Below are 17,865 nucleotides of genomic sequence, written 5' to 3'. Positions count from 1 at the left end.
ACTGATTATTAGTAAGCATTTAGATTAAGGTAAATAAGGAATAACGTTCCTTTTAGAAGCACAAAGGAATAGGCAAAATTGTATCACTTCAGAACAGAGAATTTTATATTCAACGTTTTCCAACTTTTGCCTGAAATAGACAAGATGAAAGGTAATTAGTCATCAGGATTTTTTCAGGAATCTGGTTTTTAAAATACAGATGACATGTTTTGTACCTTAGTTGTATATCAGTTTGAAAGCAGCTGTGCCTTTAAGGTTAAATATAATTCTCTACTCAGGCCATTTTCTTCCATGATCTATCACTTGAAACCTAAATAGTATTGGAGCATTCCAGGAGGCTTTCATCAGGAAATTTTGTACTTTTTTGTTTTTCATTTGACATTTTTGGTAATAGTTTCAACAAAAACGGGGAAGTGGTTAATTAAACTGTAAATATTTGTTCTGTTTAATTTTGCTTCCAGAATATACGGTAGTTTGTTACTTTATTTCAGAGATATTGTTCAAAAGCCACCTTAGTAATCACTTCAGTAGAAAGAAGAGTGGACTTCCAAAATGATAAAGAGCTCCATTTCCTTTGCTTGTCCACAGCCATCCGAGGCACCTGCGAAGAACAAAGAGTTGAATATTTATGCACACAGGACTTACACTCTAAGTGGAATTAACTCTCTTGGTGAATTTTCCTCATTCATAAGCACTCCCTCTTTCTGGTGCCCTCAGTGTACCAGTACTAACCCTTTCTTTCTTGCCAGTTGCAGAAAAAATTTACTGGCTTCTTCTTTATTTTACCCACAAAGTCTTAATTTCTGGCTTTTTTCTTCAGTTTCATGATTTAATGATTTTTGTGTTTAATACTTTTTAATTTTACTTACAAGCAGGGGAAAGAAATAGTTCCACAGAGACAAAAGAGAACTAGAGAGATGGTGAGAAAGCACATTGAGAACAAGAGAACATATCACATAGAATGCAAAGACGCATGCAGAGTATCAGCAGAGTTACCCACAGCCCAGAGACAGCCTGTGATTAGATGTTGATTGATGCATAAGTCCAGACTCATTGCCACTTAATTTTATACCAATTACAAGGGGTCAGAATCAGATGAAAATGAATTTCCATACCTGTCAGATCAGTGACTTAGGCAGGCAGAGCACCAGGGCATTTCTTGCATTCCTTTTGTTCTGCCAGTTAGAAGCAATTTTGAGTAGTGTAGTATTTGTGTTTTGGCTCTGTGCTTGAATTGATTTCCTTTCCTTTTTCTTTTTTTTTTTTTTTCCCTTTCTTTTTTCTTGAGAGTTATAGAAGCTGCTTTAAATTGTAGGGTAAGTTATAGTAGATATATAGTAGCATATAGTTATATAAAAAATATATGGAGGTAATATTATAACCTTAATTCTCTGTAATACATTTAGTTTCAAAATTTCACAGATGTATTAGTTTTCCCTGCTCAGAGCAGTAGGCAAGATATATTATTGTGGTTTGAGAATGAAACCACTGCTTAAAAGAGTTTAACATGAAAAACTTAGCAGTAGGTTATAAATCTGGCCTGTTGCTCACCAGTCTCCTGATGGCTGTGATCTTCATTATTAAAAACAAAACTTTAATGAAGAAAGACAAGTCAATTGACCATTACTCCAGATATACCATTGCTACCTCTGATCAAAATAGTTCACTGATCACTTAGGCTTCATGTGTGTAGAATGGCTAGACTTGAGGCTTAGCTGGTTCTTGAAAAACAAATTGATCAAATGCCAAAATACAATTTATCCTATGATTTAAATGATTAACAAAAAGACTCATACAAAATTAGAAATTGACTTTATACTTCTATCTCTGTAGCATCACATAACAGTATGAAATTATTCCTTATCAGATCATATTATATGAGCTTTATGTATCAGGACAGTGTCTATTATCTTAATCCCAAACAATATTTCAAGCACTCTGAATTATTGCAGAATTTGAAGTGTCTTGCTAAATAAGATTTAGCTTGTAACAAATTAAAAAAGATTAACCTGTAACAAAAAAAGATTAGCTTGTAACAAATCTTGCGCACATCACAACCTATCCCGTATTATCTCTAGGTTTCAGAGCTGTGGGGAACTCTATGGGGTTCAGGTAGCTCGGGTCCTCCTTTCTTATAAATGAGGAAAAGAAGGTGTGATTTGTTTTAGGTCCTCTGATGCTTAATGGCAGAGCTCAATACTTGTACCTTCTCTGTCCCAGTCAAAAATATTTAGCTACTGTTACATGCAAACAATGAATCATGGAATACTACATCAAAAACTAATGAAGTCCTATATAGTGACTAACATAACATAATTAAAAAATTAAAAATAAATTTAAAAAATACTTTTATCCACTAAATTAAACTTAACTCCCAATAACAACTCAGTATGTGCCTCAGTGAATAATTAGAAAGTGGGGAGGTGACTTTTTTCTGAGCTGGCTTTAGATATTTATGACACATGATTTTTTTTAATGTTATCAGTGAAGTAAAATTACTTTCTAGTTGAAAATTTTGCTTTTAATAATTATAAAACTATATATGGTAATGCCAATTAGAGTTTTTCTGCTATTACTTTTACTTATCTTTTTTCATTACCCTAAAGAATTTTCAAGTCACGATAGGCCACTAAAAGGCAGCATATTTCATTAGCTATGCATAGCATTTGAGTTATGCCTAAGTAGTAATTACATTACTGAAGTAAACCTAAGCCTCACTGTTTTTTGGTCTCTCTAGTACATGGACAGGGAGCAACTTTATGTAATTATCACTTAGGTGAAGAGTGAGTCAGCTTTACATTAGATATTTTTCTTGCTCAAAAGAATTAATAAAAAACACTCCTGAAAATTTCTTGGTTATTGATGTATTTGTCCTCTGCTGTCTTTTAAGGCTGATTTGGTATCAGTTTGCATAGATTAGGGCAGTGGGTAGGTGATAACATTGTTTTTTCTATGTTGTAAACGAAGCCTCTCCCCACCCTGTTAATTTTCCATTTCCTGAATTTTATTGCTGTCTTAATATACCTTTTTATTTCTAGTATATTTAACTGCCTTGTCTAGAAAGAATTAGGGGCGCCTGGGTGGGTGGCTCAGTCGGTTAAGCATCTGCCTTCAGCTCAGGTCATGATCCCAGGGTCCTGGGATTCAGCCCCCCTTGGGCTCCCTGCTCAGCGGGTAGCCTACTTCTCCCTCTCCCTCTGCCATCGCTTTCTTACCCCCTACCCCCACCCCCTGCCACTATGCTCTCTCTCGAGTAAATAAAATTTTTTTAAGAAGGAAAGAATTTATATAGCAATACTTGATATTTAAATATCTGAGCGTAGGTGGCTCAGTCCACTAAGTCTCCCACTCTTGATTACTGCTCAGCCCATAATCTCGAGCCCCATATCAGGCTCCCATTCAGCAAGGAGTCTGCTGGAGATTCTGTCTTTCTCCTTCTCCCTCTGCCCCTCCCCCCACTTGCTGTCTCTAAAATAAGTCAATAAATCTTTTTTTTTTTTAAAGAACAAGCAAGGGACGCCTGGGTGGCTCAGTTGGTTGAGCGGCTGTCTTCGGCTCGGGTCATGATCCCAGCGTCCTGGGATCGAGTCCCACGTCGGGCTCCTTGCTCGGCGGGGAGCCTGCTTCTCCCTCTGCCTCTGCCTACCACTCTGTCTGCCTGTGCTCACTCTCTCTCTCTCTTTAACAAATAAATAAATTTTTAAAAAATAAATAAAATAAAAGAACAAGCAAAAATACACCCCCACATACTTTATGACTGATTATTGATCAACATTTTATTATAGACTTCAACATGAAAGAACTTGAAATCAACTCACCTCTATTAATAAAGGGATGGGTAACATAATACTTTAGACACACACATATATATGTATGTATATGTGTGTATACACACACACATATATAAACTTATACACACAGACATACACATATAATCATTTCCACTTGAAATATAATTGTCTACTGTGAAAATTCAGTCTTTTGCCCACAAAATAGTCACACTGTGAAGATGTGACCCCTTCCGCTTTTACATACCGGTCCTGGTGAAATTCAGTTTCTGCTGGCTCTTCCAGCCTGTGTTCTCTCAGAACAAAGTGAGACTATAGCCATAGTAGTTTGGTTTCACTTTTGAGTAAGTGTGACACCTCACAGCTTCCTTGGAGCAGGAACAAAGGCAGTTATTTTATCTTTAATCTTCTATGTGGACTTTTCCTGCTGGATTCCAGTAGGCAAATAATCATATGTAGTATACTTCTCCGAAAATTTGAAAGAGGGACTTGCTATCAGTCAAGTAATGTGAATCGCTAACGCGAATGCGACACAGATGCCTCTGTGCTGAGAGTTCAAGATGCTGTGGACATGGTACTCCTCTTTAGCAGCATGGACGCAGCTGTGCTTCATTGCGGGTTCCCTTAGCTAGCTCAAAGCGTCTTCCTAGTGCAAAGAAGTTCATCATATTTAAAAGTACCTGAATTCTCTTGTAGAAATATCCAGTTCCCTTTTATCTAAGCACTAAGATTTAGTTGACCTCCTGCTAAAAAGGCATATTTTTTTTTATCAGACTCTCTTACTATAACTTCTTTAAGCTAGTCCACTAGGGCTTCAGTCAGTTAATAAAGAATTTCAGTTCCAGCCCCCTACTTTTGTTTCTGTTGAAAAACATTTCCTAGTTTCTCCTCTTTTTCCTCTACCTCTAACACCTACAGAACTAAAGAGTCCTGGTTTCATAGCCAGGAAGCATTTGTTGTAACCATACATATACACACATTTTTTTTTTTTAAGTTTCTTTTTTTTATGACCTTGAACAGATTTAGTAGTTCATCAGTCTTTTACTTGGTGATGGAGACAGCAATACTAACATTTATTTTACTATCTTTTATTTGCCTCCATTGGATTTTCCCTTGGTGAAGCATATTATTTGTGGCTTTCCATTCCATAGTAGCACACAGTACTTTCATTTTGTCCTGTGATACTTAATCTGACATAAAAATTATATTTTTATCTAACCTAGAAATCAAGACTTATTTTTAAAGGCTTCTCATACCTCTGTTTTGAATATTTCTTTCTTTTACAGTACTCTTTTATGCTTTCCAAGACAAGGAAGATTTTATTTTCAATTTTAAATCGAATTGGAAACTAAAATTGGTACTCACCATTTGGAAAAAGTTTAAATAAAAACAAAAGGGAATCAGTTAAAAACTAAGCTTTAAGCTAACAGTGAAAAGCATTCATCTTACATAGGTCTTTGCTCCACTTACTGATGCATTTCAAGAATTATTTTCATATTTTCTGGAGATAATTAGAAGCAAATAGTTCTCCACAGTAATATTTTTTAAAATCTTCCTGCTTACTTTTAATCTTAATTTGTTTCGGACTTTAATCCCTGCCAAAGAGCTTTAGAACTATGGAGTATTATATGATGCATTCGTTTACAGAAAAATGTGGAAGTTTCATTTGCTTACAGTTTTAGAATCTTCCTCTAAGATGCTAATAGTTCTGGAATCTGGACATGTCAGCATGTTGTCTACAGATTACTTCTTCAACATGGTTCTACTTTTAAAATGTTTATTTCAATTGTGTGATAGTTTTGACTTCAGAATTTGGAGCGCAGGGAACGGAGGTGATCTTTCCTAATGTTCTACCAAGAAAATAGCTATATTAAGCTATTTTCAGTTTATAGATTATGAAAGAACATAATTCTGATATTTTGCATTTAGTCTTAACAAAAATCCAACTTATTTTGGGTGATAGTGTTAGCAGAAGCAGGTCACTATAACTGAATGAGTTACGGGCTTTTTTCTTTTGTTTTTACAAGAAAGATTTACCCATTCTGCTCACATCCTAGTTCAGATTATATGTCGCAGAGCCAACATTTGCTAATTTGTTAGCCATTTAGTTGGAATTCACAGCATAGTGGAAAATGTTTGCAGATAATTCTGTGCAATAGTAGAAACTTCAGTTGATTCCTCGTATTTCTTCAGGGCAGTGATCACAACCAGATTCAACGTATGCACAAAGCAGCGGATACCATGGTAGCGGCCGTCGCTGATTGCTTTTACCATGTTGGATCCATTGTCAGTCTCAAAGACCTACTTCCAGCTAGGTGCCTTGAACTCAAATAGCTTTTCCCACAGACTTCAGGATGTGAGCTAAGGTATGGCCTTTTTTCATGAGCTGGGCCTACATATGGGTTGACAGTAACCTGCAACTTTTATAGAAAAGAGACTGCCGGCTGTAGTTTAATATTAGACAATGACTAGTTGTAGTCACCGTTAGGCAGGGAGTGTGTGTTCTTCATAAATTTGAAGTACTCTTGCCTTTTGGACATTATCCCTTTTTCTCCTCTATGTTTTTGTCAAGAAGATGATTCACGTAAAAATTTCTCATTTGAACCTGTGTAAAGGTCTAGAATATATCTGTTTTATGAGCTAATCAGTATCTTCAAAATGAGATATACAAGATCATTTCTTTCACACATTTGATATAAAAAATAATACTTTTCAAACTTTTGTAAATTTTTGCCCTTCGTTAACTTTTTTTTATTTGGTGGTCAAAAAATATATAAAATTTACCATCCTGACTATTTGAACTATTTTAATAATAGGAATGTCTCCTACTAATCATCTTTTAAAAACTGGAATTAGGAAATTGGTATTCATGTGTAGGGCTTGAAATCTGGAATGAGTACTTTTTCCAAGCATAACTTGTTCTAAATTGCACGGATGCAGTGCACTCTCCATGCCAGACATTCTTATTTCTTCAAGGAGAAAATACCCTAATTCTGGAAAAATGAGCTTCACTTCCGTATCTTTCTTCTCTGTTTGGCAAGATGTGTTTCTTAAGTGAAATCTTCATTGAGCACACAGTGGCTCAACTGTTGATGACGGGTTTTAGGAAACCATCTTTATTTTATTATGGCTATAACGATAACTCTTCTGTTTTTTTTTTTCACACTACTTACTGTTGTTTTCCTATTACAGTCAGTAGCCCTATTAAGAATTTTTTAAGTCCTGGTATTAGAGGGAGAATCATTTACAACTGGCAGGGAGAGAATCCTTTTAAATTCAAAAGGAGTACTGTCAAACAGCTTATGTACTTTTCTTGGCCCTCATTGTTTGTCACTGATTGTGAATAGCTGTTGGTAAATTCAGAAATTGAGAATCTGTTTGGGCTTATCTACCAGAATTGTATCTTTAAGAAAATTAGCAGACAGACAATTAAGCTTATAATCTCAACTTTATTTCATAGCTATAGAAGACCCAATAACTTACTTGATTCTAACATTTAAAATGCCTGCTATTTCAGTCTTAAAACATTCATTCACTCTATTCTCCTTACATATACATGCAAACATAGATATTCATAACACGGGTACACATGCAGGAGTTGATGACTGAAATAATGTACCATATAACATCTACCAAATGGTCCTGAGTGGCAAAGGAAAGTTGGCCGTGTGTTCTCTGTGACTTCTGATACCTCAGGGAAGATAAGAGGAGCATAGGAGAAAGGGCAGTAACCCAGTAGACATATTAAGTTAAGTCATCTTACCAGGTTAAGCAATATATACCTTATAGTTAAAAATATCTGTGGCTACTCGTTTTTTCACACACTATGGGGATTAATTCAGAACACATGCATAATACTATATATGTTTACCCTTGCTACCGCCTGAGTGGCACTTCTTAATGTACCTCTTACTATCTCCCTAAAATTAAGCTCTGAATTGCTTCTGAGCAGATTTTTTACTTTGTGATAAGGAACAGTTCATTTATACATAAATAGCAATATTATTTTGTTAAGGACTCTTCTACCTTCTGTTAGTCTTTGTATAGTTCTCTAAAGCTCCATGCCCACTTTGTGAAATACTGTTTTAATAAAATTGCCAAGTCGTTTTCTTGGTAGGTATACAACTAGAAAAATAAGTGATATGGAGTCTAGATGATACCTTAGCATGAATATTTTAAACACCTTTATTTATATGTGATTTCAGTTTATATTATTTATTTAATGAATTAACAAATATGTAAATGTTAGCATATATGATGTAAACTTTTAGTATCTAAGCAATAGTGTAATGATTATTATGTAAATAATATGTGCTGAAAGTTGAAATAGAAAAAAGGACATTGATATTCACTTGTTATTTTCAGTGACTTATAAAATTCTGTATTCATCTAGAAAATTTAAAGAAACATTTTGATGCCTTAGAGACTGAGACTTTGTTGTAGTACATCCTATTATTATATAAAATTTGATAAAAGGTTGGTTACATTTTAGACCCTGACTAGGGAATGCCTCTGAAATGATATGCCCTAAAACTTAGTGTAAAATACAGTTTTGATGTATAAAAGCACATTATATTTAAATCCCTAGCAGTGAACCTGCATTTTACTCTGGGATAGTTCTTTTATTTTTCCCCTTGAGAAGTAACACATTTACTCTGAGTGAAATACAAATACTATTAAAGTGAAAAACTACATATGGTCCTTTGATTCCCAAGTCTTAGAAGACGAGGATAGACCTCTCTCAATTTTGGACAGTAAAAGTGACTTCTCTACTTCTAGGTATTTATAAATACTGTAAGTTACTATAGAAGTGTGAATCCAAGGACGTATCAGGTATCTGGGTCTTCTTACAGTATGGTATTTCTATAGTGTTTGTTTGTTTATTGCATTTGAAGGGAAAACCTACCCAAAACTCTTTATTATACTAAGCATTATTGTATGACTTTAAAAGCAACAATGAATATAGTTTAAACTATTTCTGCTATATATCATATGTGTGTCAAATGAAATGCACACTATCCTTTTGATTTTTAACCACTTTTTGGCTTATGGAGGTACTTACTTTTCAATCCTAAAATCTTAATTTTCCTTGCATTTCTTTCCATATTTAAAAAAAAATTCAGATCTAAAAGGGAAAATGTTAAAACAGGAGTAAAACCAGATGCATCTGATCAAGAACCGGAAGGACTTACGCTGTTGGTACCGGACATCCAGAAGACTGCTGAGATCGTCCATGCAGCCACTACAAGTTTGCGGCAGGCCAACCAAGGTACAGCACTGCCCCTTCTCTGCGACTTTTCTTTTGATCTGGAGATGTTTCATTTACTTCTGGAAACTGCCTCTCTCTTTCCTCTGTGGTAATGGTTTTCAAGCAAGTTCCTTTACCTGAAAATTTCATTGCCAGGTTTTTAAGTTAATCATGAATAGTCTCTAATTTTAAAATATTTATTTCTATTATGTATAATTACTAATTTATTACTATTATGTATGATTACTAATGTACTAGATTCTGTAGGCTATGAACATGTATCCTGATTTTCTCTCCTTCCTGTTGCTAGTTGTGAAATTGAAAAATGCCATCATTTTAGATAGGAAAGAGCACTGAAGACAGTGTGAGGTTGTAGTTCAAATCGGTATTTTCGTGTCTTAGCAATAGGAGATACAAATAATTCTCTATTATCTATTTTACTTCTGTTTTGCCTGATTAGATAAAACTAATTAACATTTTAAGAATTTAAGTTTTAACGTTGGTAAGGGTTTTAGCCCTCTTAGTTTTATTTGTGAAATAAAAAGAAATCTTTTATTCTTAAATGAGTACAATGGGAAGATAATTGTGAAGAATTGGGTAACTTTTTGGAATTCAAACTTTGAACTCTTGAAGTTAATTGTTTTTGTTTTAATCTTTTAAAATGTATGCTTATGTTATTTATCTTGAAATATTAAACAACAGAAAAAAAACTAGGTGAATATTCAAAGAAGGTGGCTATGAAACCCAAACCTTTATCAGTATTGAAGTCACTTGAAGAAAAATATGTGGCTGTTATGAAGAAGTTGCAGTTTGGTAAGTTGAAGTTTTAATCTTCGTTTCTTGAGATCTCCTTTCACATTGTGTAATAGTGCTACTGAAATGTGTTCACTCTAGTGAAGTAAAGATTTTAAAAGTTGCTCATACTATGAATCATGCATATCCTGGGTATATGTGTGTGTGCCCCGTATGTATAGAGTAGGTATATGTGCACACACGTGCAAAAATTTTTATCTTTTTATCTCTGGAATTATATATTTTTAGTTATATTTGGGGAATCATGATTCTTTAGAAATGAAGGGGGGGAAGAAAACCCAAATCAGATGTCTAATGAACAGACAGAAAGTGGTTTTCTTTCTTTAAGACCTCCCCATTTCTTTATATCTTGGCCTAAAGGAAGCTCAGACCTGGGACCTTGAACTAAGTCTGTTACTTTTGCCACTTTAGAATTCCATTTAGAGATTTGCCTTTGGAAAATACAGTTACCTAGAGTTCACTTGTAGCCTTTCCTATTCCAAAACTCCAGACAAGTAAAAACTGAAGAAAAGAGCCTCTCAGTCTCCCCCATAAGGTTATAGCTAGCCTATAAATAAACAGTGGAATTCTAAATTTTGGTGACCATTGTTAACTGCTGTTGTCTGTGCCTCTTTTCCACCCTTGAGAACCAGCCAAAGGACTTAAACTGTATGAAAAAGAACACTAAGGCAAGAGTAAAAATACATAGATTTTTGTTCATACTGTCTTTGAAACTTCTGTATAAATCATTTAGTTTTTGCTCTACCTTACCTCCCAGGGTTGCAATAAAAATCACATGTAGTAATATATCTGAAAATGATAAAGCACTCATGCAGACCTTTGAAAGGTCTTGTTCATCATTTTAAGATTGGAAGAATTGCAGTGAAGTGTATATACTGTTATTCAGAAAGAATGTAACAGTTTTGCCAAGGGATCCATGTTTTTGGATAATTGTGCCAGCCGTTGTAGGTTGTGACCATTTTGTTTAATAAACACTTGAAATCAGGGGACTCGTGAGTGGCTCATTTGGTTAGGTGTCCAACTCTTGTTTTCAGCTCAGGTCATAATCTCAGGGTCATGGGTCAGGCCCCTCACCAGTTTCACAGTCAGCAGAGAGTCTGCTTGAGATTCTCTCCCTCTCCCCCACACTCATGTACGTGCAAGTGTGCACACATGCGCGCTCTCTCTCTAATAATAATAAATAATAAATAAACCTTTAAAAAATAAGTAAACTCTTGAATTCAGTAAAGTATAATAATTATAAATGATTATGAAAGTAACAGAAATACTGCCTGCTGTAATTTTATTTATTTATTTATTTATTTATTTAACAGACAGAGATCACAAGTAGGCAGAGAGGCAGGTGGGGGGTGGGGAGCAGGCTCCCCGCTGAGCAGGGAGCCCGATGCGGGGCTCGATCCCAGGACCCTGAGATCATGACCTGAGCTGAAGGCAGAGGCTTAACCCACTGAGCCACCCAGGCGCCCCTGTCTGCTGTAATTTGAAAGTTACAAGACACCAAGAATAAATGCTATACAAATACAGCATGAATCATAGACCTCCTCCAAGGGTCATCATACAAAGGAATGATCAGAATTACTGGGAAAAGCCACACACACACAAGGATCAAGTATGATCTTTATAGCCACAGTCAGCATCACAGTTAGCAGGAAAAGGATTCTCAGAGTTTAAATGGACTTAATTTTTAAAATCTCTCGAATGAAAGCCTTTGTGTAATTATAACTTGATTAATGTATTTTGTTGCAAATCTTTTTAAAAATTAAATTCACTATGATGTAGAATAAAACAGCTGAAGTAGACTGGAGATATGTCAAGAGTTGTCAGTAGCATTGCATTAAAATGAAATGATATATATCTCCACCCATTTTGCGAAAAGCAAAAATCAGATGTTAGATGGGTCTATCTTTAGCTTCACATTTCTGTATACTTTTCACTTTGTGACCAGCTGTTTTCCATAAAAGCATTCCCCTGTTCACTTCACCCACCTCAGATTCAAAAGCCCGAAGAAACTTTTTCTGCTTCGTTATTGATTATCTAATTGTTTTTATTCTGAATGAGATTTAGTCTGTGAGTTTTCCCAACTAGGTAACAATGCATATCTACCAAAACTTTTAATGTCTATTTCTGGAATGGAATTTTGAGTTTCAACTCAGTGGACAGTAACTTTGTTGGGAAACCCCTGAAAGCATGCTTAACTTAAAAATAAATCTGAAGGGGCACCTGGGTGGCTCAGTGGGTTAAGCCTCTGCCTTCGGCTCAGGTCATGATCTCAGGGTCCTGGGATCGAGCCCCGCATCGGGCTCTCTGCTGGGCGGGGAGCCTGCTTCCCTTCCTCTCCCTTCCTCTCTCTGCCTACTTGTGATCTCTCTCTCTGTCAAATAAATAAATAAAATCTTTAAAAATAAATAAATAAAAATAAAAAAATAAATCTGAAAAAACTAAGAGCTTTCTAGTGTGACTCTGGTAGATGTGTCAGAAGGACATCATTTGATTGCTTCCCACTCAATGCCATTAGACACAGCACTAATACTTGCTGGAACTATAGAAAGAGGAAGAAAAAGTGGTCCATAGTCATATTTCAAGATTTTAAGTAGCATTTTATAAACGACATACAATTTGCTCTTACTTCTGAACTTTGGATTTACTGATCTTTAATAATTCACAGACGCTTTGGATATAACTAGATTTAATCTGCTTTTTGGGTTCTTTATTTTGGATTTTTGTTTACTATTTTGCTCTTCTTTGGGGTAATTTGCAAACTTTAATTTCCTCTTCAATGTTTAGGATATTAGCCAGGAGTGGGAGGTGTCAGGAATAAGGTAGTGGAGAGAGAAGAGATAATTCTTCTAACCAAAAATTAGTTTACTTTTACTTGGGAAAACATTCTTCCCAATGGGCAAAAATTTATATGGATTGAGTTATTTTATATAACCTTATGAAAAGCTGGTTTAGGCTGTAGAAATCTTTTAAAAGTGATCAATTTTTCTCTTCTGTTGTTACTGTTAAAGTTTATGAATCCTGTAAAGACACTGTGGGATATAACTATCATTTGTTTTCTGATATTATGCAATACCATTTTGATTTCTCTTAAAAATTTTCCATAATCTTTGCAAAGTAGATTTCTCCTTTGCATGCTTTAATTAGGGGTTTGGTTAGTTTCTGATGATATTATGGTCTTTTGCCTCACTCATTTTGACTATCTAATCCATTCTTCTACTCTGTTAATCTGTTTTTTGTTTCTTTTTAAACAATACTTGTAAAGAAACATTTTATTGGAAATTCCTTTTTGTAATTATTTATGACAAGTAGTTTGCTTGGTTTGTGTGAATTTGATTAAACATTACTAAGACAGTTTATATCTTTTTTGGACATTGGTTAGTTTCTATAAGATTTTATCAGATTATTCCATATTATTTATTTCTTGCATTAAAAATTACTCCCAGAATTAGGTGCTTAAAACATTTATTAACTTGGGGTGCCTAGGCGGCTCACTTGGTTAAGCATTTGCCTTCATTCGTCTCAGGTTATGATCCCAGAGTCCTGGGTTGGAGTCCCACATCCGGCTCCTGCTCAGCGAGGAGCCTGCCTCTCCCTTTGCCTGCTGCTCCCCCCTGCTTGTGTGCTCTCCGCTCTTTCTCTCTGACAAACAAATAAATAAAATCTTTAAAATAATAAAAAACAAAAAAAAAATAAAATGTTTATTATTTCAAAAAATTTCCATGGGTCAGGAATTCAGGAATTCATTGATTCTGGCTTAGGGTCTCTTACAAAGTTGCTGTCAGAATATTGGCTGGAACTTCAGTCATGTGAGATCTTGAGTGGCTCTGGGGGCTGGGCTTTCACGCTCACTCGTGTGACTGTTAATAGAAGGCCTTAGCTCCTTGCCGTGTGGGCCCCTCCATAGCACCTCCTGAGGTCTTCATGCATTGTATCTAGCTTCTCTGAGTGAAAGTGCAAACAGGAAGCCACACAAGGCCTTTTATTTTTTAGTTCTGAAGGTTGTATACTATTGCTTCTGCTTTATTCTTCAGAAGTAAGTCATTAAATCTAGTTCAGATTCAAGGAAAGGGGAATTAATTTCTACCTTTTGACAAGGGTGTCAAAGACTTTGTAAAAGTGTTTTTTGGGATAAGATTTTGTTTATTTATTTAGCGAGCGCACATGCATGCAGAAGTAGGGGCAGGGGCAGAGGGAAAAGAAGAATATCAAGCTGACTCCCGGATGAGGATGAGCGCAGGGCTTGATGTCTGTGACCCTAAGGTCATGACCCAAGTTGAAACCAAGAGTCCAGCACTCAACCGAGCACCCAGGCACCCCTAATTGAATATTGTAATAAATTTTTGGTATTAGTAGACCCTGGTCTCTTATCCATGTATGATAGAAAAGTGTTCCTCCGGGCATCGGAATGCGTTCTTGTGTTTCTGGTGGCCTGTTGTTTAGAAAATTCGAAGGACATTTATCTCTGTAGTATATGAAAGGCAGTGGAATTGGGCAGATGAAGTTAGCTCCAGTTCACAGGTTTACTGACAGGAAGTAATTTTGCTGTGATAGTACATTTGATCAATAACAGTTATATATACTGTATGATAAAGTCAGCTTTCAGCATTTCTTCTTAAATTAGATTCTACTCGTATAGAACTGATGAATAGTTTCTACAAGAAATCCACCAAAAGTTTCTTTATCTCTCTGAAAGATTTGTTAAAGAAAAAAAAAGATTGTGGCACTCCTGTTTTAAAAATATGGAGTGCACAGACCAGTGCCACTTTATAGGTCTTTCCCTTTTTTCTAGATTATAAACTCCTTGAAGGCAGATTTAGTTTCCTATTTATCATTTAAGCCAAAGAACCTCGCCTAGAGCCTTGCACTTAAGTTTTTGGTGAGATTTAGTGCATTAATGCTAATTATAATATAGCATTAAAGTTTTTCCATATATTTAGAATTATATAAAGGCAAGATCAAATGTTACTGTTGCTTCTCATGACAGTGTTTCCCCTGTTATGTGGTTTTAAATAGTGTAACAATTTATATAAATCTTTTTGTTGTAACCCATTGGTTAGGGTGGAGTAATCTCAACTGAGATAAAATTCAAATCCCTTTTTTTCTTTCTTTTGGGTACAGAGTTTATAAGTAAAGTATAATGGAGTCTTTTCTAAATCTGCCTAAATAGATGGTTAAGAATTAAGCCATTAATTATATTTAGATTACCCTAATAATCTTTTATTCCATTAATTTAAATTATAAAAATAATGCAAGAGTAAACTTCAGCCTGAAACTTCTGTTTTCTGATTCCAAAATCAGTGCAAATATATAAAGACCTATTCTTGTCTTTAAAAATGAAATATAATAATAATTTTTGGCATTTAATATTCTGAATTAGCAAAAATATTACACCACTCATTTTAAAAATAAATTGTCTTCTGCTTTACATTGTTTATAGCTACTTGATATAATCTGTCAGTGTGTCCACATTGTAGGTTAAAAATCATTTCCTGGGGGTTCCTGGCAGGCTCATTTGGTAGAGCATGTGGCTCTTGATCTCAGAGTTGTAAATTCAAGCCCCACAGTGGGTGTAGAGATTAGTTAAAAATAGAATCTTTTTTTTTTTTTTTTAAGATGTGATCTATTTATTTGAGAGACAGGAGTGAGAGAGAGCATGAGAAGGGAGGGGTTCAGAGGGAGAAGCAAACTCCCCCCTAAGCAGGGAGCCCAGTGGTGGGGCTCAATCCTGGGACTCTGGGATCATGACCTGACCTTGAGACAGTTACTTAACCAACTAAGCCACCCAGGTGCCCTAAAAAAAAATATTTTTTTAAAAATCATTTCCTGCTTTTGCTTCCATTATGTAGTTCATCCATCCAGCAGCAGGTACGACATAAACATGTCTAGTTGCTATTTTCTCAGTCTTCTGCATTTTGTGGGGCTTTAAATTTTTTTTTTTATTTCCGTATATTTGGCACACGATGTTGCACTAGTTTCAGGTGTACAACAGCGATTCATGATCTCTGTACCTTCTGCTGTGCTCACATGTGTAGCTGCCATCAGTCACCACACAACGCTATTCCAGTCTCGCTGACTGTACTCCCTGTGCTGTGCTTCAGTCCCCTCTGTTTGGGGCGGAAGAAGGGCTAGTGGTTTCTTTGTGATTTTTGTCATTATAACAACTATCCTCCATTCTAGTTCTTTCTTTCTTTTTTTTTTTTTCAGTGTTTTTTTCTTCTTCTTCTTTTAGATACATTTGAGATGGTTTCTGAGGATGAAGATGGGAAATTGGGTTTTAAAGTAAATTACCACTACATGTCTCAGGTGAAAAATGCAAATGATGCAAACAGTGCTGCCCGTGCCCGCCGCCTTGCCCAGGAAGCCGTGACACTGTCAACGTCACTGCCTCTTTCATCCTCTTCGAGTGTGTTTGTGCGCTGTGATGAGGAACGACTTGACATCATGAAGGTAAAAGAAAACAGCTGTTTCTCTGTCTCTCCGGCTAATGTCATTATTCAAATATTCATACAAAGCAGTAAAAATAGCATGAATTTTAATAAATCAAATAAGAATTCTGTTGACCATTTTGGATATTGATGAAAGGAGTCCTTTTTTAATGTTATAGTATGTGTATGAGACTGCTCTTCAAAATAACGATTTAAAAGAAAATACCAAAATGCCTTCCTTGAGTAAAGGTTGTATGCAGCCTGTAGTTTTAAGAGCTTAGCCTCAAAGGATTTAATGCTGGTCAGTAGAAAAAAGTTGTAAGAGTTCTTCCTTGTCATCCAAGATACTTCTCTTGTGTTATACTATCAGTCTTCAAAATTACTCTTTTTTTTTTCTTTTCTAGGAAATTCATGTATTTACAGAACCATAATATCTGTGAATTAAATAGTGGTAGTACAGTAATAAATCACTGCACCTTTATGTTTTAACACTGTGGGGTCTGGCCTTAAGTTCTAAGCCATTGCTGCAGCAAGAAAATATATTATAAAGATTGGACACCCAGCAGGGACAGGAATGGTGGCAAACCTTTCTTTACATTTGTTATTTTATTCTGGGTTACATAGTCTGTCTTCCTTAGATACACAGCTGTAACTATTGACACATTGATTTGAAGACCTTTTTTGTTTGCTTACGTTTTTGTTTTGCTCTTTTGGATAATTTTTCAGTAAAAATCTCATAGACTTCACCTATTTGACCACATTCTTATCTGTTCCTTGTTACAAACAATAGCCAAATACAGAATGATTGCCTTGGGAAGTATTGTTATCACTAAGTGGGCCATATAAGTTCAGACTTGTGACTTTGTCTCTGCTAAACATTATGCTGTACCTAAATTAAAAAGCCCAGCATGGGACTCCCAACCATAAATCAGAGTTGTCAACAGATCGAGACTCTGGTGCCGCCTGCCTCCACACAGAGCTATTCAGGACCAGAGGCTTTGCTGCTCAGACCTTGCACAATTAGCATCTATTGATCGACTTAAACAAAATTCATTAAATAATTCTGATACTCACTCTTGGGTTCTCTGCTATTTTTTAGATTACTAATAACCCTACAGGAAACACCTGTTCTCTCAAAACCTTTTTATCCTGAGTTGTTACATGAGAACTTTTGTTAACTGCTTGTCTCATTATCCTAGAGAAAAATATTTTAAAACTAAGTTACTTCTCAAATGTTAACTTATCTGAAGATGTATTGCAGAAAATTACCCTCATACCTTTTGGATGTGATAACAAGTATACCTATAATCTCAAATTGTTAAATACTGTAGAAAATACCATGAAGGAAAGCTCTCAGAAAAATAGTAACTTAATATTAAAAGGTATTTGATATTAAGGTAAGCTTTCCTGCTGCCAGTAAGGCATCTTTCTTTTAATAGCCCATTTTCACCAAAACTAAATAACTTTAATCCTAATCTAAAACCATTTCCTAGTTATGTTGTTATTTTTAAACTTTTAACCTCATTTTTAACACATTCTGGTAGAGCTGTAGGTAGGATGTAAGAAGGTTGTCCTTACTTCATGTTGGGTT

At 35.3% G+C, this 17,865-nt stretch overlaps 1 protein-coding gene across 2 annotated transcripts in view; it reads left to right on the top strand.

Moving 5' to 3' along the window:
* Nucleotides 1–17,865, top strand: part of BIRC6 (baculoviral IAP repeat containing 6) — a 234,697-nt gene that overhangs the window by 194,826 nt on the left and 22,006 nt on the right. For both annotated transcript variants that reach the window (XM_080814319.1, XM_080814318.1), the window contains exons 67-69: nt 8,912–9,057; nt 9,739–9,849; nt 16,079–16,296. In XM_080814319.1, coding sequence (XP_080670445.1) covers nt 8,912–9,057; nt 9,739–9,849; nt 16,079–16,296 — 475 coding nt within the window. The remainder of the gene's footprint in view (nt 1–8,911; nt 9,058–9,738; nt 9,850–16,078; nt 16,297–17,865) is intronic.

This window comes from Martes martes (assembly GCF_963455335.1).
Source record: "Martes martes genome assembly, chromosome: 9".
NCBI classification, from domain to species: Eukaryota; Metazoa; Chordata; class Mammalia; order Carnivora; family Mustelidae; genus Martes; species Martes martes.
This window is presented reverse-complemented; position numbering and strand designations above follow the sequence as displayed.